The 20,219-nt window shown below is 35.4% G+C and overlaps 2 protein-coding genes across 2 annotated transcripts; one reads left to right on the plus strand and one right to left on the minus strand.

The window, feature by feature from the left end:
- Nucleotides 1–309: 309 nt before the first annotated feature.
- LOC111399217 (disease resistance response protein 206-like) lies at nucleotides 310–1,047 on the plus strand. The gene has a single exon (XM_023026482.1). It carries the CDS (start codon nucleotides 354–356, stop codon nucleotides 939–941), a length of 588 nt encoding a protein of 195 aa, XP_022882250.1. The 5' UTR covers nucleotides 310–353; the 3' UTR covers nucleotides 942–1,047.
- A 10,931-nt stretch (nucleotides 1,048–11,978) lies between these two features.
- On the minus strand, nucleotides 11,979–13,464 carry LOC111398196 (aluminum-activated malate transporter 9-like). Its single transcript, XM_023025131.1, has 4 exons — nucleotides 13,423–13,464; nucleotides 12,958–13,298; nucleotides 12,510–12,561; nucleotides 11,979–12,443 (listed from the first exon to the last, which is right to left on the minus strand). The coding sequence occupies exons 1-4, from the start codon at nucleotides 13,462–13,464 to the stop codon at nucleotides 11,979–11,981; spliced, it is 900 nt and encodes a 299-aa protein (XP_022880899.1).
- Nucleotides 13,465–20,219: the final 6,755 nt, after the last annotated feature.

The following is a 20,219-nucleotide window of genomic DNA, read 5'->3' on the forward strand; positions in this document are numbered from 1 at the left end:
ATTTTTTTTAAAAGAAAAAACTCATAGGTGGGTTATTTATTGATACTCGTAAAAACAAAAAAGAAATTACATAAGACTTTGAAAGCGATTTATAACTTGACCTCTAGTTGATGAAGATATATTTCATGAGTAAGTTAGACCGAAGGTTAATCCAAATAAAACTCTCACCTCATGCTCGTGATCACCACGGATCGTGTGAGATAATTTGTGGGCTCATTTTTAATTTTTCTTTTTACTTCCAAAAAAAAAAAAATCTCTAGTCTATATAAAGAAAGTGGATATTGCAAATCTCCACACACTCAACTAGATCATATTCACTTCTCCATTTTTATAACCTCCACCCCAATACGAAAATGGGAAGAACTACCCATTTCCCTTCACTTGCCTTCTTTTTCCTCCTCCTCGTCCTCATCCTCATCCTCATCCTCGAATGCTCAGCCACACCAAACCTGAAAATCCGGGCTCGACCACAGCCATGTAAACAGCTAGTGTTTTACTTCCATGACATTCTTTACAACGGCCACAACTCCAAGAATGCAACTGCAGCCATTGTAGGGTCACCAGCTTGGGGAAATAGAACCATTTTAAGTGGCCAAAACCATTTTGGCAATATGGTGGTGTTTGATGATCCCATTACACTAGATAATAATCTCCATTCAACCCCAGTTGGCCGAGCACAAGGATTCTATCTTTATGACAAAAAAGATATATTCACTGCATGGCTAGGTTTTTCATTTGTTTTCAATTCTACTGAACACAAGGGTAGTATAAATTTCGCCGGCGCTGACCCGTTGATGAACAAGACCAGGGACATTTCTGTCATTGGTGGAACTGGCGATTTTTTCATGTCTAGAGGAATTGCCACTTTGAGCACAGACGCTTTTGAAGGGGAGGTTTATTTCAGACTTTGCGTTGATATCAAGTTATATGAGTGCTGGTAAAAAATTTGATATAAGCACGATTATAATTTTTATAATAGAATGTGTTGTTCAAAATAAGTCTACCATGGGCTGAGGTGATTTTCGTGGGATATAAAATTTTCAATTTTATTCATAATTCTTTTCTCTAATGATGTTGTCTATGATTTATTTATTTATTTATTTTTCGTTGGGGGAAGGTAACTTACTAACTTCCTGACGCAAAATAATAATAAAAAGATTTTTATTCGTAACACACGAATCAAAGTGAGAAATATTGGAATTAACCAAATAATGGGAAAACTGTAATATAATTAATAAAAAATTGAATGTAAAGTTTTCAAAACCTTAAAACATATTTAAAGACTTGGAACAAATACTAATCGACTGGATATCTTAATTTTGTAGATATAAGATTTCGTAGATAAATATGAATAAAACTACCAATCTACAAAAATGATGAAAATATCCCTAAACTAGCTTAAAACAGAAATTTGCTAAAATGGACATCCGAACAACGGAATTTGATCCCAAAAGTTGCCTACATCGTCACTTGGAAAAATTATATAGAATCAAACTGCTCGGAAAAATTCAATACCCGAATTGTAAGTTATGCACGTTTTTGTAGCTTCTTCTTATTATTTCTCTTTTTCAATTAGTTTGTGATTCTCTCTTCTAATTCTAATTGATATGTATCACTTTCCAATTGAGTTGGTTTTTTTTCCTTAACTTTCGAAGAAAAGAAGTAAAGAATATAGAAATTTGAAAAGAAGCACACAATTTAACGTCCAATTAATGAAGTAAACAAAATAAACTTAACAAGTCTAAGTAATTCTTGGGAGCCAAAGGAAAAAAATAATAAAAAAAATTGAATACGTTACTTGTTAAAATTGTGCATAGACATTTTCTTGGCTCAAAATCGGTTTCATTATTACTCCCCACTTCAAATTTTATATTACAGTAGTTTACTCGAAAGCCGATTTCAGAGATATACGCAGATTGAAGATTTCTTGAGCCAGGTGTAAGGATTTACTGTTGATTTTCTAAAAAAAGATATGTAGTAAAACCAACAACACAACAAGAAACATAAAACAAACACAAGAATACTAAAGATGTTAATCCAGTTCAACCGAAATAGACCTAATCTAGGGGGCACAGGGACAATCCATTCCACTATGGCACAATCTACCTTCCAAAAGAGCAAGAGTACATCAAGAACCACTCAAATCACAAGGTTTTGATCACCGATTTAAAAGATCTCGTGAAACACAACTCATAAAATCAACCAAACGTTTAGGAGTTTAACAATACAAAGATCAGCCACCCTCTCAAGCCTGATCACTAACAAAAACCACAAACTCCATTCTAAAGATCACAGAAACCTTACAATACAAGAAAAAAATTTCAGACTCAGAGACGAAGTAGAGAGAGACCCAGAAGAGAGAAGGAGAAAAATCTGGAATGAACCAAAAGTCACGAGACTTTTGGGTAGAAAAGGATGGTCCACCTCCCAAGGATCAATCTCAGCCTTCCATTTAATCCAATGGTCCAAAACGAGTCTCAACTAGCATGGTCCAAAACGAGTATCAAGTGTCCAATAATCGAGTGCCAAGTAGGCGGAATTTTTCAAGTAAGCAGAAAGCCCAATTGACAGAAATAACACTCTTTTAGAGTGTTCAGAGAAACACCACTTTTCACATTCTTCACCTTGATTCTCAACAATACTCACTCTCTGGTTGCTGAAACTGCCATGGAACAGCTCTCTATCATCATTGCCCTAGGGCCTGCAAAAGAAAATTAACCTGTGTCAATATGAAGCAAGGATAAACATGTTTTAAACTTACTTATAGGCAAAACTTTGGTTTCCATATCAAAAGGATTTTTATCAGTATGAACTTTAATCAATTTAACTTCACCTTGAGACAATTTTTCTCTTATAAAATGATACTTTACCTCAATATATTTTGATCTTTCATGATAGACGGGATTTTTATTTAGTAATAGAGCACTCTGACTATCAGTATATATAATATGAGTATCATTCATAAAGTTCAATTCTTTTAAAATCCCTCTTAACCAAGTACATTCTTTTACAGTCTCAGTTATGGCTACATACTCAGCTTCTATGCTGGACAATGTAATCAATGGTTGTAATTGTGATTTTCAATTTATTTAATTTTTGCCAAGAGTAAAGAAATAAGCTGTAGTAGACTTTCTACTGTCTTTGTCACCAGCAAAGTCAGTATCAACATTGCCTTTTAGAGTTAAATTTTTAGATCTTTTCTCATACACTAATCCCAAATTTAATTTACCAACAATATATCTAAGCAACCATTTCATCCCAACCCAATGAGGCTTGCTAGGATTGGACATAATTTGCTTAGGAAACTGATTGCATAAGCAAGGTCAGGTCTGGTTGTTATCATAGAAAACATAACAGAACCTATAGCATTTATATAGGGTATGTTTTCCATTTCCTTCACCTCTTCTTCAGATTTAGGAGAGTGTGATGTAGATAGGTTCACGTGGGCTGCAAGGGGTACATTAACCACTTTACTATCTTTCGTACCAAATATGACCACTACTTTATTTAGGTATGCTTCTTTTGTAATGGTTAACCTATTTTCATATCCGATCCTTTTTATAGCCATCCTTAGGATTTTTCTAGCATATCCTAAGTCCTTCATATCAAATTCAGATTTCAGAAGATCCTTTAATCTTGTAATTTGAGACTTATCAGGATTGGCCAGAAGCATATCATCCACATACAATAGTAAGTAAACTTCACCCCCATTTTTCATGTTGTTATAATATAAGCAAGCGTCAAATTCACTTCTTTTGAACCCAATTTTTAACACATATGCATCAAACCTTTTATACCATTGTCTAGGACTTTGTTTCAAATTTGTTTTTAACTTCAAAGCCTTGAGGCTGACTCATGAAGATATCATCTTCCAACTCCCCATATAAGAATGCATTTTTCACATCAAGTTGCTCAAGTTCCCAATTGAATTGGACAATTAGAGCAAATATCAACCTGATAGTTTTATATTTGATTACAGGTGAGAATATCTCATTGTAATCAACCCCTTCTTTTTTAGTATACCCCTTTGCCACTAGTCTGCCTTAAACCTAATAGGATCGGTTGGGCTATTACCCTCTTTAAGTTTGTAAACTCATTTACATTGTACTACCCTATGATCCTCAGGTTTTCTAACAAGTTTCCAAGTTTTATTTTCATTCAGGGATTGCATCTCTTCTTTTATGGCCTTTAACCAATTTTCAGAATATTTCCCATGAATAGCTTCTTCATAAGAGGTAGGTTCAGCTTGTTCTACTTCTTCTTTGGAGACTAAGGCAAAGTCAGTCAAATTTAATAGTTCATAACTAGGATTAGGTCTAGGTTGTCTTCTTGCCCTATACCTTGTGAGATGATAATCTTGAACCTCAGTATGTTCAGTAATATGATCAGGTTCTTCAGATTCAGCCCCAATCTGGGGTTCATTAGGCTCTGCAGGTTCAGTAACTTATTTATCCTGATGATGTACAACATCATTTCCATCATCTTCAAATTGAGATGGGTTAAATTTAGTTAACTTCACCTCACTTTGAACAGTCTTATTATTTTCAAATTTATCTGTTCCTGTAAATTCTTGTTTTAGGCATGACATTTCTGATTTATTGAAGATTACATCTCTACTATTAACAATCTTAATGCATCGAACACCAAAAACTCACAACTTGTAGCCTTTAACACTTTCTAGATATCCTAGCATCACACATTTGGTGGCTCTAGGTTCCAATTTTCCTTCAAATTGATGTGCATATGTTGTACATCCTAAAACCCTTATATAAGTTAAGTTTGGGGGTTTACCTGTCCACAATTCTTGTGGGGTCTTAAACCCTATACTACTAGAAGTGGAACTATTGATCAAGTAAGCTGCTGTACAAGCAGCCTCAGCCCAAAACCCTTTAGCTAGACCAGAACTGATAAGCATGCATCTAACTTTACTCATTATAGTCATGTTCATTCTCTCAGCTACCTCATTCTGCTGAGGTCTGTGTTTCACAGTCTTATCCTTAATATCCCTTTCTGTTTAAAGAAATTATCAAATTCAGCATTACAGAACTCCAACCCATTATTAGTTCTTAGGGTTTTCAATTTTTTCTCTAATTGATTTTCAACAATTTTCAGCCATGTCCTGAACTTCTGGAAGGTTTCAGATTTATCCTTTAAGGAATAAATCCAAACCTTCCTAGAGTAGTCATCTATAAGTGATCAGAAATATCTACTTCCACCAAAAGGTGGAGTGCTTTTCTGGACCCTAAAGGTCAGCATGTAGGTAATCCAAAGGCCTATTGGTTCTATCTGAGCTAGATTCAAAACTAACCTTGTGGGACTTACCTAACACACAAGTCTCACAAAAGTTCACAGACTCAATGTCATCCTTTCCAAGTAATTTTTGATCAATTAAAGATTTTAGCCCTTTATTTCCAAAATATCCCAATCTGTTATGCTAAAGACCAGATTTATTTTCATTAACAGTTAGAGCATTTGAATCAGATGATATAACTGTTTTTCCTTCTACACAGTATAGTCCATTTCTTTTAGGTCCATTCATCACAACTAAAGAACCATTCATAATTTTTAGGGTTTTATTATCAGATTTGAAGTTATATCCTCATCTTCAAGTATCCCTAGTGAAATAAGGTTCCTTTTCAGATTTGAGACATATCTCACATTTTTTATTGTTCTGACAATGCCATTAAACATTTTTATGGCAATGTCACCAGTGCCAATTACAGTCTAGGAATTATTATCTCTCATATACACTTTTCCTGGTTCTATTTCTTTGTAATTATAAAACCATGTTTTTTTAGGCACATATGAAAGATACATCCAGTATCTAGGATCCAGTCTTTACTAGGGTTTTCAGTTGACACATTTAATACATGTAGGCTATCTAATTCAGACACTATGGCTGCATTATTCTGATCTTTTTGTTTCTTTTTTCAATCAAAACAGTCCCTCTTGAAGTATCACAACTTCCCACAGTTATAACACTTCTTATTATTTCTGTCTTTAGATTTAGATCTACTTTTAGATCTCCCTTACACCTTCTTGTTTTGAAAATTAAATTCATTCTTTTCAGTTTTTCCCCTTACAAATAAGCTTTCTTTTCTTGAATTGTTTCTATTTTCTCTCCTGACTTCTAATTCTCTTGACCTTAAAGTATCTATTACAATTGATTGTGTGAGAGTATCCCTGACATACTTTATGGCCTTTTTGACATCTTTGTAAGATTCAGGCAGTGAATTTAAAAGAATAACAACCAAGTCCTCATCTTCAATTTCTTTTTATCATAGTGTGCTAAGCTCTTAACTATTATACTGAAGTCGCTTAAATTGACTTCCAAATTCTTTCCTGGGTCTATTTTAAAACTAAATAATTTTTTCTAAAAAATATATCTTGTTAGGAAGAGTCGTGATTAAGAACAAACCATCCAAGGCAGTCTACAAAGTTCTTGCAGTTTTGGAATCATCAACTTGTCTAATCACATTATTAGATAAATGCAAGATTATAGAACTATAAGCAATCCCATTCATTTTTTCAATTTCAGCAGGTTTTACTTTTAACTCATCAGAAAAAGTTGCAGGATCATCGAGGGCCTTTGCAAGCCTCTGTTGGATCAAGATGACCCTCATTTTCTGCTTCCATATAGAGCAGGCCCCCTTTCTATCGAATTGAGACAATTCAACCTTCGAACCCATTACAAATTATGTAAAAGGGTGGGTAGTACTCATGGGTATCACAAAAAAAGTTTTGAATTTTTATTTTATTTTATTTTTATGTAGTATACAGTTTCAAGAAATCCAAAAAAAAAAAAAAGTCCAATAACAACATTTCAAAGATTGAAGCAGAGTATATCAAATATTTGACAGTATATATTTTATATCAGTTTCGTCTGATATACAAAATCTTCAGTCAAATATATATATCAAGGTACAAAACGGGCTAATTAACAAATCTCAGGCAGATCAAACCAGATATATGTACATTACCGAGTCACCAAAAATAAAGCACCATATATCATATATGCCAGTATTCCAAAAACATAAATGTCCAACTTAAATTGCCAAGAGTTATGGACAGATGTTACAAAATACTGCTATAACAATATTAGTGATACAGTGCATGAAATCAGGTCAACAACCAAAAGCCTCTGTTTGTCACCTTCGTGACTGCTTCCAAAAACAAACCAATTAGTAACGAAATTTATTGCCTAAAAATTTATCCAAAAATTAATGACAAGATACCAAACTGCCTATGTGTAGATCTAAAATGATCTACACAGATCGACGAACCAAAGTGGCACAGAATAATGATTTACACAGAGAAGTACTGAACCCAGAAACCAAGTAGCTCTGATACTAGTTTGTAAGGATTTACGGTTGATTTTCTAAAAAAAGATTTGTAATAAAACCAACAACACACAACAAAAAACACAAAACGAACACAAGAATACCAAAGATGTTAACACAGTTCAACCAAAATAGGCCTAATCTAGGGGACTCAGGGACAACCCGTTCCACTATGACACAATCTACCTTCCAAGAGAGCAAGAATACATAAAAAAACCACTCAAATCACAAGATTTCAGCACCGATCTAAAAGATCTCGTGAAACACAACCCACGAAATCAACCAAACGTTTAGGAGTTTAACAATACAAAGATCAGCCACTGTCTTGGGTCTGATCACTAACAAAAACCACAAACTCCATTTTAAAGATCACAGAAACCTTAAAATACAAGAGAAAAATTTTAGACTCAGAGACAAAGTAGAGAGAGGCTGAGAAGAGAGAAGGAGAAAAATCTGGAATGAACCAAAAGTCATGAGACTTTTGGGTAGAAAAGGATGGTCTACCTCCCAAGGGTCAATCTCGGCATTCTATTTAATCCAACGGTCCAAAACGAGTCTCAACTAGCACAGTCCAATTGAGTATCAAATGTTAATAATCGAGTGCCAATTAGGCAGCATTTTTCAAGTAAGCAAAAATTTATCCACAAATTAATGACAAGATACCAAACCGCATGTGTGTAGATCTGAAACGATCTACATAGATCGACAAACCAGAGTGGCCCAGAATAATGATTTACACAGAGAAGTACCGAACCCAGAAGCCAAGTGGCTCTAATACTAGTTTGTAAGGATTTACGGTTGATTTTCTAAAAAAGATTTGTAATAAAACCAACAACACACAACAAGAAACACAAAACGAACACAAGAACATCAACGATGTTGACACAGTTCAGCCGAAAATAGACCTAATCTGGGGGGCTCAGGGACAGCCCGTTCCACTATGGCACAATCTATCTTCCAAGAGAGCAAGAGTACATCAAGAACCACTCAGATCATAAGGTTTCAGTCACTGATCTAAAAGATCTTGTGAAATACAACCCACGAAATTAACCAAACGTTTAGGAGTTTAACAATACAAAGATCAACCACTGTCTTAGGTTTGATCACTAACAAAAATTACAAACTCCATTTTAAAGATCACAGAAACCTTACAATACAAGAGAAAAATTTTAGACTCAGAGACGAAGTAGAGAGAGACCCAGAAGAGAGAAGGAGAAAAATTTGGAATGAACCAAAAGTCTCGAGACTTTTGGGTAGAAAAGGACGGTCCACCTCCCAAGGGTCAATCTCGGCATTCTATTTAATCCAACGGTCCAAAACGAGTCTCAACTAGCACAGTCCAATTGAGTATCAAATGTTAATAATCGAGTGCCAATTAGGCAGCATTTTTCAAGTAAGCAAAAATTTATCCACAAATTAATGACAAGATACCAAACCGCATGTGTGTAGATCTGAAACGATCTACATAGATCGACAAACCAGAGTGGCCCAGAATAATGATTTACACAGAGAAGTACCGAACCCAGAAGCCAAGTGGCTCTAATACTAGTTTGTAAGGATTTACGGTTGATTTTCTAAAAAAGATTTGTAATAAAACTAGCAACACACAACAAGAAACACAAAACGAACACAAGAACACCAAAGATGTTGACACAATTTAGCCGAAATAGGCCTAATCTGGGGGGTTTAGGGACAGTCCGTTCCACTATGACACAATCTACCTTCCAAGAGAGCAAGAGTACATCAAGAACCACTCAAATCACAAGGTTTCAGTCACTGATCTAAAAGATCTCGTAAAACACAATCCACGAAATCAACCAAATGTTTAGGAGTTTAACAATACAAAGATTAGTCACTGTCTTAGGCTTGATCACTAAGAAAAACCACAAACTCCATTTTAAAGATCACAGAAACCTTACAATACAAGAGAAAATTTTTTGACTCAGAGACGAAGTAGAGAGAGACCCAGAAGAGAGAAGGAGAAAAATTTGGAATGAATCAAAAGTCACGAGACTTTTGGGTAGAAAAGGACGGTCCACCTCCCAAGGGTCAATCTCAGCATTGTATTTAATCCAACGGCCCAAAACGAGTCTCAACTAGCACAGTCCAAATGAGTATCAAGTGTTCAATAATTGAATGCCAATTAGGCAGAATTTTTCAAGTAAGCATAAAGCCCAATTTACAGAAATAGCACTCGTTTTAGAGTGTTTTGAGAAACACCACTTTTCACACCAGGAATATAAGCATTCAAAATAATGAAATGCTCCATTTTCCAAATTATCTTATTTAAGGTCCTCGAATTTTTTATTTTTTTCCAAACATAATGGACTGCTAGTAACATATATGATAACTTCATAAATATCCTCGAAAAAAAAAAACTCCGTTTTATAAATTTTTTTTTGCCCCCAAAACACCTCTTTTTCATGAAAAATCAATTACAATATTATATATACGGTATACCTTCATTCATATACTTTTAAAAATATATATGCTTATTATTTAAAATCAATATTTTAGCCTTTCATTAAAATTTAACATATTTTACGAATTACATATTGGGTAACACGTCTTATCATATTACATATAGTTTATCATTGAAATATTTCCACCATTCATCAAAAATAAGTATTTTAGGGTCACATATATGTAACGTTTTATTAAGAATAAACATCTTAAGGAGGACTTTGAGTTTTAAAAAAAAAAAAAATTTAGGATAACACCATTTATTAACATTATGTTTTCAACACGAATAACACGTCATGTTACCCACAGAAAACAACTTCACATTAACACTTGCCAATATCACCAACCACAAGAAAACGAGTAACACATTATGTTACTTGTTTAAAATCACTCCACACCACCACAAAACATGGAGCACATTTTGTTACTATTCTAAATCACTCCACAAAGTTTGCCACCGCCGCCACCACCTCAAGACACGAATTTCATATTATGTTAGCCATATGAAACAACTTCATACCACCACCTGCCAACACTACCATCACAGAACACAAGTAACCACCTAAAACCACTCCACCCCATTGTCTGCCACCATTACCACCACAAATTTCAAGTAAAACCAGTATACACCATTGTATGCCACCACTGCAGCTCTCAGAAAACACGCTACTCGTATTATATTACTTGTTAGAAACCGCTCCACACCCATTTGAAAAGTTTTGAAACCACAAGGCAAGTTGTTGAAGAAGAGCACTTGATTTAGAACCAAGCAAGACCCAGCCTAATCCCAACCAGTTTCATGGCCAAGTGGGAAAAATGAAAAATTTAGGGTAAAATTGATTTGAAGTTTGAACATATAGGGTACTATATTATCACTGGCAAAAGGTAGGGTATTTTTTGAATTTTAATGCAAAAACAGATGGGCTAATTTTCCCTACTACATATATGGAGAAAGTGGGCTAGGCCCAGAAAATTATGTTATTTTGGGTTGGTCCATATCCATTTGCTAGAGCTGATATCTTTTCTTTTGGAACAGAGCTAGGGAACATAATGATAGATATAGATGATGATTGAACACACACACTTGGGGCCGGTTATTATTTAATTCACGTGAGACCCGCGCACTTTGTCAGGGTTGGTCACCCCCGGGTGTCAAACATTTTTGAGCAAAGTGGTATTTTCCTTTCTTTTGAGGTTTAGAGTAAAAAGTGTGTTGGGGAGTGCATATAAATAATTAAATTATAAACAGAATGAAATGATTAATATATAAGTGGGAAGTACTTGTGAATATTACAAAATATGTGGAAAAAAAATTAATTTGAATGTTTATAGACAGTTAATAAACATGAGTTGCATAGGATCATGACTCAACCGATTTACATGCTTTAAGTGAGATGAAGGAGAAGTGACTAAACGAATAATGGAGTTGAGTGTGGATGTTGGTCATATCGTCCAATTTATCGATAATGGAATCTGAATAAGAATTATAAAAATGAATAAGATCTTTTACGCTCCAAAATATAAAATCGAAGGTTTGACGTTGAGATGATTATTCGAGCATGTGGTGTATGTCTCAATGTTTGTCAACCATCATTCTTCCAAAGACCACAAAAATTTCTAGTTTGAATAGCTAGAAGAGTGATTGAAGAAGATTTTGAAGAAAACACCTTTTATACGAAATTTTATAGAACTGAATTTCATTTGTGAACGACATTCAAATGAATTTAATGTTGTGGAATTTAAAGGTTGGGAAATAGAAAAAGAATTTGAAAGAAATATTGTAGGGATCATTAGAACATTCGAGCAAATAGGTAGTGAGTTTTACGATATAAAAAAGGCATCCTATTATATAGAAACTCACCGCAGTTGATAGTCATACACAGCACATATACTTTCACGTTTGAAATCTATTATTAGATAAATCCTCAAAATGATTTTTTTTTTCAGAAGAAAAGAAACTCAAAGAAACATAAATTTGAAATATCTTCCAATACTGAAGATGGATTATACATAAAATGCAAAAAGAAATAAAAGGGAAAAAATATATATCCAGGGACTATAAATTGTTATTTTGCAATTGTGACAAAAAATAGTTATGATTATGAACCACATTTAAAGTTTTCATCCTTTATCTTTTTTCTCCCGAGTTTTGTAGATAGATGCACAATACTCCTATTATAGAGCCTCCTGTTTGAAATTGGACATCTTTGAGAGTTCATCAACTTCTTCAACCAAGTGATCAAGCCTAGCCTGGCTAGCCACAAACTTAATAAGCAATGAGGTAAATGTTGCAAGAGAGATTATGGCAGTACTCTCTGGGGCGCCCATTTTACGAATAATGTCTGCGCTAAAATGCCCCTCTTCTTCAAATGCGTCAACTTCCCGGGATGGCCAAGAATAGAGCCTTCTTGATTGCTTCCTCATCATTGCATGGTAAGATTCTGCCTGTGATGGTGGGCTGGCGTTTGGTACGGAAATCTCAGCCAGTTGGTTTAAGAGGCTAGAAAGGGTGGCTGATAAGGTGAGAGAGAGATTTGGCTGTGGCTTAGATGTATTACTATTAGGTGGCTCATAAGTAGAAGTTAAGAGGTAAGAGTGCATGTCTATTGCGCGTTGGAGGAGTTCAATCGAGCTATGCACCTGTTTTAAAAGGGACATTTTGAGGCTTCGATGCATATCACATATGTCTTTGCCTAAACATCAGACTAGCTCTGTAGCATCGCTTGTTGCATCTTTGATCTCTTTCTGGAATGTGATTCTAAGATTATAGGGAGCCTAGAAGAAACAATATATGAAATTGTACATATGTCATTGTACATATGTCAGTTACTCTTCAAGTTAAGATATGGTAACTACATAATGGATTTTATAGATTTACTCAATTCTCCTTGAGGAATATAATATGTTCTTCACAAATTAGATCATAAGACTCTTTAATTACATTTATCTTAAACTGAAGCAAGACATTTGAATTGAACAGATGCTTTTGTTCACAGAATAATCAGAAAGTTATTTAGTAATGTGTTCCCTAATGTAAACCACTATATGAGAGAACAAACGAATATTATAAATCTCATCTTGATCATTTAACTCATAGACCTTTGATTTGATATGCTTTTTTTAAGCAATCAGAACATTATTCATGAAAACTAACAAGGATGATCGAACTACTTTTAGTATATTCCTTTGTTCTTTTCCTTGTTTAAGTTTTAACTTCTTGTGGGTTGTCATAGGTTGGCAGTTGCATAAAACTTTGTTAAATCTTATGACATATCTCAGTAGACATGGCCTGTGGATCGAGTTGTTTTGGATTTTCTGCTTAAGATTATCAATAAGATATGGCACGGACTTGAATTTTTTAGTGAAGTACACTATGGAGTGCATGACCTCATATGCACAATATCTCATAACTGCACCAACTTTGACATACTCTGACCATGGATAAAAGAAATGCTTAAACCTGACATGGAATGGTTCCCATTTAGCTGAATTGGCCTATTAAGCAGAACCGGAAACATTAATGGAAATCCTAGGTTAGTTCTTGTTCAATTGAATGATGTTACAACTGGTAAGGAAAGAAAAGAAAATCTATGTTCATCTGCATAGAGATGATTCGTACCAATGATTCAAGTCTGGCAGAGGAATTCAACATGATCGACATTTTCTATATACAGGTTCGTCTGGATCATCTAAGTATTTTTCAACACATTTTGCAACCAGATAAATTTGATGTTGTAAGGATCTGAATAGGAGCTTCTATGATATGTTTGTTTTACATATTTTTATTTGTTAATATTAGCTTACATCTTTCGTTTCTTGTACTATTTTTGTTGGGCTGTGATGACCAATAACCTTTCTGGGCTATGATGACAAATGGGCTAAAGTCCAAATAACTTTTTTATTATTCTAGGCTCTTGCCCAATAACTTGACCCTGATCCGCCCCTGCCCAAAGGTAGATAAAAACGTGTTATTTGACGTGGCTTTTTTAACGCAGCCAAAACACGCTTTTCTTCAGATTACTGAAAGTCCCCTGACCGTTGGATTGAAATCTGATCTACGGCTGCGTTGGTTGGATATATATATTTCCATCTCTTGCCCTAATTCAGCTGGACCGTCATTTTTACTCCTCTCTTCAGCTGCGGCTGTGCTTCGAGATCTTTCCAAACCCTTCCTTCTTCGTGACTATCCAATCTCTGATTGGATCTGAAATCTGAGTGATTTTTCTTTGTGATACTAAATACTAAGTGTATTGAAGGGATTGGTGTGTGATTTACCCTTGTGGTTTCCTTTAATCTGATAGAGGAAAACCTTCGGGTTTGGGGCGATCGATGTGGGTCATATAGACGGGTACAATCCTATATTTTCTTGAGTCTGAGCCCCATAGATGAAAGGACCTTCATCTGGATGCCGTGTGGTTCGAGTTTCAGTGAACGGTTGAGGATTTGTTCTTCTGCTATTTTTTCTTGTAATATTTTCTTGTTTATTTTCTGGTTTTGTACTGATATCTTGGTGTAACAGTGGTATCAGAGCCTTCGTCTGGCTCGTGTGGGTAAATCGAACCACGTTCTTACCTGATACAGTGACCTGGTAAATTTTTTTTTGAGTTAAAACCCTAGATCTCGATGTTCTTTGTGATAAATCTGTTTTTTCTTGGTGAAAAACTGCTTCGGTTATTTGAGTTGTTCGAGTTTGGGTACTGTTGACTGCCGCCTTCGTGGAAACTGTGTGTGGTCAAGTGAAACGACCACCACTGTGGTTTAATTATTGAACTCAAAACTTTACTGCCTGATTTTTTCGTTACATGTCTTAGTTGACTGATAATTTTTCCTTGTTAATTGTTTTGTGAATTTGGAACTTTGTACTTAAGCATTAAAACTGTCTATACTTGTCTTTTGTTAAAAGTAATGCAGTATGCTTGCGCACTTAGCATGAATCTGCCTACATTTGTTTGATAAAAGTATTGCAGTATATATGTGTGTTAAGAGTTATTCTGCCTATATTCATCTGATAAAAGTATTGAAGTATATTTGTGTTTTAGTTACTGATTCTTGATGTGCTTGAAGATTGTAATCCGTGTGTTCTGTTCTTATATCCTGTATTAATATCTCTCTTAATCTTTTTATTCAAACAAAACCTCTACCCTTCACCCAAGCCTTGACATGAGATCTTGAGTCTCACGGAATCCTGGTAGGGCAGGGTAGTTGATTTCTTTAACTTGGTGTTGAAGACTGTGTGTATTTTAAATTGTTATTCACTTACACACATTATGTTGCTTTGCCTATGATATGAAGAATCTCTGTTTTCTCACTTGTATGTTGTGATCGAATCAGAAATTACTGAGTGTGACCTGTTTGATCTAGAAAATGACTACCACTAGTTTTGAACTTGGGATCTTTAATGGGAAGGGAGATTTTCCAATATGGCAGCAAAAAATGATAGGGGTTTTAGTACAACAGAAAGTCTCTAAGGCAATAACTGGAGAGTTTCCTGAAACAATGACACAAGATCAGAAAACTGAATCAGATGACCTAGCCTATACCTCAATAATTCTCCACCTATCTGACCAAGTGCTAAGGAAAGTAGGGAAATTAGAAAATGCTAAGGCCTTATGGGAGAAATTAGAGGAACTGTACTTAGTGAAATCCTTACCTAATAAACTCTTCCTTCTAGAAAGGTTTTTTAGTTTTAAGATTGATCCAACCAAAGACCTGGATGATAATCTTGATACCTTTAATAAATTGGTACAAGATATCACCAATGCAGGGGATAAAATTTCTGAAGAATATAAAGCAGTAATACTTCTTAATGCTATACCAGAGGCATATAGGGATGTCAAATCTGCTATTAAGTATGGCAGAGATACTTTGACCCCAGAAGTTGTTATAAATTCCATAAGAAGTAAAGAATTGGAACTCAAAACTGAAAAACATGGGAAGGAACATGAGAGTTTGTACATAAGGGGGAGGCAACCAAATAGGCAAAATAATAACTATCCAAATCAAAACAATTCTGGAAATAGTAACAGGAAGAAGTTTAGGAGTAAATCAAGATCTAAATCAAAATCTAGAAATAACAGAAAGTGCTATGGCTGTGGTAAGCTTGGTCATTACATAAAAGACTGCTATAACAAGAAAATTGAACCTAAAGAGAAGAAAGTTGATGAGGGAAATGTAGTTGAGCCTACTGAGCCTGATACTGTTGATGTATATGTGGTGGCTCAGCAACCTGATCTGGAGGTGGCAAATTATGCCTACAATAGATATGTTCATGAGTGGATTTTGGACTCAGGTTGTACCTTTCACATTACACATGAAAGGTCATGGCTTCAAGATTTTAAGAAATTAGCTGGTGGTGAAGTGGTGATGGGGAATAATATTGCCTGCAGAGTTGAAGGACTAGGTAATGTAACCCTAAAATTTGAAAATGGATACATGTATACCCTAGAGAGAGTGAGGTATGTTCCTGAACTTAAAAGAAATCTGATCTCTATGGGAGAATTAGATGACCTAGGGCTGTGTGGTAGGATTAGGGATGGATTGATGAAAGTGATCAAGGGATCTCTTGTCATCTTTAAAGGTGTCAAGAAAAATGGAATCTATGTAGTTAAAGCTGAAATAGTACTTGAAAATAATTCAACTATCTCTAATACTGAATCTGATTCCACCTTAAAATGGCATAAGAGGCTTGCACATGTTGGTGAAAAAGGCCTCACAATCCTACATAAAAGGGGGGTATTTGGTAAGGACCAAATATCACAAATACCGTTCTGTGAAAGCTGCACTTTTGGCAAACATCACAGACTCCATTTTAATTCTGGAAAACATAAAACTACTTCTCCATTGGAATATGTCCACTCAGATTTGTGGGGTCCAACCTCCACAACTACTCCAGGGGAAAATAAGTATTTCTTCTCAATAATTGATGACTTTTCAAGAAAGGTGTGGGTGTTTCTACTAAAGCACAAATCTGAAACCTTTGAAAAGTTTAAAAGATGGAAAGTCCTTATTGAAAATCAAATGTCTACAAAGATTAAAATTTTGAGAACTGATAATAGACTTGAATTTTGCAACTCAGAATTTGATAAACTTTGTGAATCAAATGGAATCCTAAGACACAAAACTGTCCCATACACACCTCAACAGAATGGGGTGGCTGAGAAAATGAATAGGACCTTGTTGGATAAGGTTAGGTGTATGATGGTGGGATCAGGAGTTCCTAAGGTATTGTGGGGGGAGGCTATAATAACAGCTACATATATAGTGAATAAAACCCCTGCTAGTGCTTTGGAAGGTAAGACACCTGAAGAGAAGTGGTCTGGAAAAATACCAGACTATTCCCACCTTAGAATATTCGGGTGTACAGCTTATTGTCACCAGAATTTGGGGAAACTGGAGCCAAGGGCTCAGAAATGTGTGTTCTTAGGTTATCCTGAAGGAATTAAGGGCTATAGGTTATGGGCTAGAGGTCAAGGGCGGTATAAAATGATAACAAGTAGAGATGTTACCTTCAATAAGGAAGAGATGCCCTGTTTAGACAAACAAAAGTCTGCAGACCCTGAAAACCCAAGTGTGACAAGGTTTCAGTTGGAGTTGGGATCTCAAACTGATTCTGTTCCTAATAATGTGAGAGAAAATGAACCTACACTACCTCAGACTCAAACTGAATTAGAAAATTCAGGTGTGGAGGAACATGAACAAACTGAAATGTATGATCCCAGTCAACAAAGTGATCTTAGTGACTATCAACTGACTAGGGATAGGCCTAGAAGGAACATAAGAGAACCTACAAGATATGAAGACTATCTATCATATTCTGTCATGTCTTATAATGACCTAGCCTATAAGGAACCCAAGACCTATAGTAAAGCCATGAGTTGTAACCAGTCTGGCAAGTGGGAAGTTGCCATGAAAGAAGAGATGAGTTCTCTAATGAAGAATAAAACTTGGGATCTTGTGCCTAGACCCAAAAATAAATCCATAGTTGACTGTAAATGGATTTACAAGGTGAAAGAAGGCAGTTCAGATAATGAGCTTGTGAGATTTAAAGCAAGATTAGTTGCTAAAGGGTTTACACAAAAACAGGGTGTAGATTACAATGAGATGTTTTCACCCGTTGTAAAATACACAGCCATAAGAGTCCTACTAGCATTAATTGCACATCACAATTGGGAATTAGAACAAATGGATGTAAAAACAGCTTTCTTACATGGTGATTTAGATTAGACAATTTATATGTCACAACCTGAAGGTTTTGTGAATAAATCTAAATCTGACTTTGTGTGCTTGCTTAAAAAATCCTTATATGGTTTAAAACAGTCCCCTAGACAATGGTATAAAAAGTTTGATACTTTTGTCATGATTGTTGGTTTTGTAAGAAGCTCTTATGATCATTGTCTTTACTTTAAGAAAGATTCTGATTCTTCAATATCTATTTTTCTGTTACTTTATGTTGATGACATGCTGCTAATTGGGCCTGATTTAAAACAGATAAATGATATTAAAGATACTTTTGGTGCTGAATTTGAAATGAAAAATCTGGGGCATGCTAAAAGGATATTGGGAATGGATATACTTAGAAGAAAAAAGCACAATACATTTTGATTTTGAAACAATCAGCTTACATAGAAAAAGTTCTATCCAAGTTTTCAATGCATGAATTAAAATCTGTGTCTTTGCCTTTAGCTAGTCATTTCGAATTAAGTAAAGAGCAATACCCAATTGATGAATCTGATATAAAGTACATGGAAAAGGTTCCATATGCTAATGCTGTAGGGTCTATAATGTATACCATGGGCTGTACCAGACCTGATGTGGCTCATGCAATCAACACTTTAAGTAGATTTATGGCTAATCCTGGTCCCGAACATTGGGAAGCACTTAAGTGGTTACTTAGGTACTTAAAAGGCACTTCTAGCATAGGATTAGTATATAAAAGAGGTAATGAAGGAATAACACTTAAAGGCTTTGTGGATGCTGATTTTACTGGTGATAGGGACCATAGAAAGTCCACTTCTACCTATATGTTCACTCTTTGTGGTACCTGTGTGAGTTGGAAGTCCCAATTATAGCCTATAGTTGCTTTATCAACCACAGAGGCCGAGTATGTAGCTGCCACAGAAGCTGTGAAGGAAGCTTTGTGGCTTAAGGGACTATTATCTGAAATTAGGATGTTAAATGAACCTGTAGTTATTTATTCAGATAGCCAAAGTGCAATACACTTGTGTAAGAATCCTGTTTTTCATGAAAGAACTAAACACATAAATGTAAAGTTACATTTTATTAGAGATATTGTCTCAAATGAATTTGTTCTTCTTGAAAAAATTCCTACACAGTACAATCCATCAGACATGGGGACAAAGGTATTGCCTCTTTCTAAGTTTAAATCATGTTTGGCACTTTTGAATATTGACACAGGTTAATTCTTCAAATGCAGGTACAAACTTGGTGTCAATAGGAGGGCTGCAAGTGTTCAGAAATCCCATTGGCATCAAGGTGGAGGTTGTTGGGCTGTGATGACCAATAACCTTTCTGGGCTATGATGACAAATGGGCTAAAGCCCAAATAACTGTTTTATTATTCTAGGCTCTTGCCCAATAACTTGACCCTGATCCGCCCCGGCCCAAAAGTAGATAAAAACGTGTTATTTGACGTGGCTTTTTTAACGTAGCCAAAACACGCTTTTCTTCAGATTACTGAAAGCCCCCTGACCGTTGGATTGAAATCTGATCTACGGCTGCCTTGGTTGGATATATATATTTCCATCTCTTGCCCTAATTCAGCTGGACCGTCATTTTTACTCCTCTCTTCAGCTGCGGCTGTGCTTCGAGATCTTTCCAAACCCTTCCTTCTTTGTGACTATCCAATCTCTGATTGGATCTGAAATCTGAGTGATTTTTCTTTGTGATACTAAATACTAAGTTTATTGGAGGGATTGGTGTGTGATTTACCCTTGTGGTTTCCTTTAATCTGATAGAGGAAAACCTTAGGGTTTGGGGCGATCGGTGTGGGTCATATAGACGGGCACAATCCTGTATTTTCTTGAGTCTGAGCCCCATAGATGAAAGGACCTTCATCTGGATGCCGTGTGGTTCGAGTTTCAGTGAACGGCTGAGGATTTGTTCTTCTGCTATTTTTTCTTGTAATATTTTCTTGTTTATTTTCTGGTTTTGTACTGATATCTTGGTGTAACAATTTTTATTAAATTAGCATATCTTCAAGTGCATCAGCCACTGAATTAAAGTTACTGACAAATTCTTGGTACAACTGTTCCCCAGCTCATATAGGAAAAATGAGCACATTTACTATCACTACTACAATTGCTCCAATGGCAATAGAGTAAAGCCGATCCATGGCTGTTCTGATTGGGTTCCCCATTCGATAGCCAGAAACAATGATCAAACAGTAGGTGAAAAGTAT

This window comes from Olea europaea, chromosome 8 (assembly GCF_002742605.1).
Source record: "Olea europaea var. sylvestris chromosome 8, O_europaea_v1, whole genome shotgun sequence".
NCBI lineage: Eukaryota > Viridiplantae > Streptophyta > Magnoliopsida > Lamiales > Oleaceae > Olea > Olea europaea.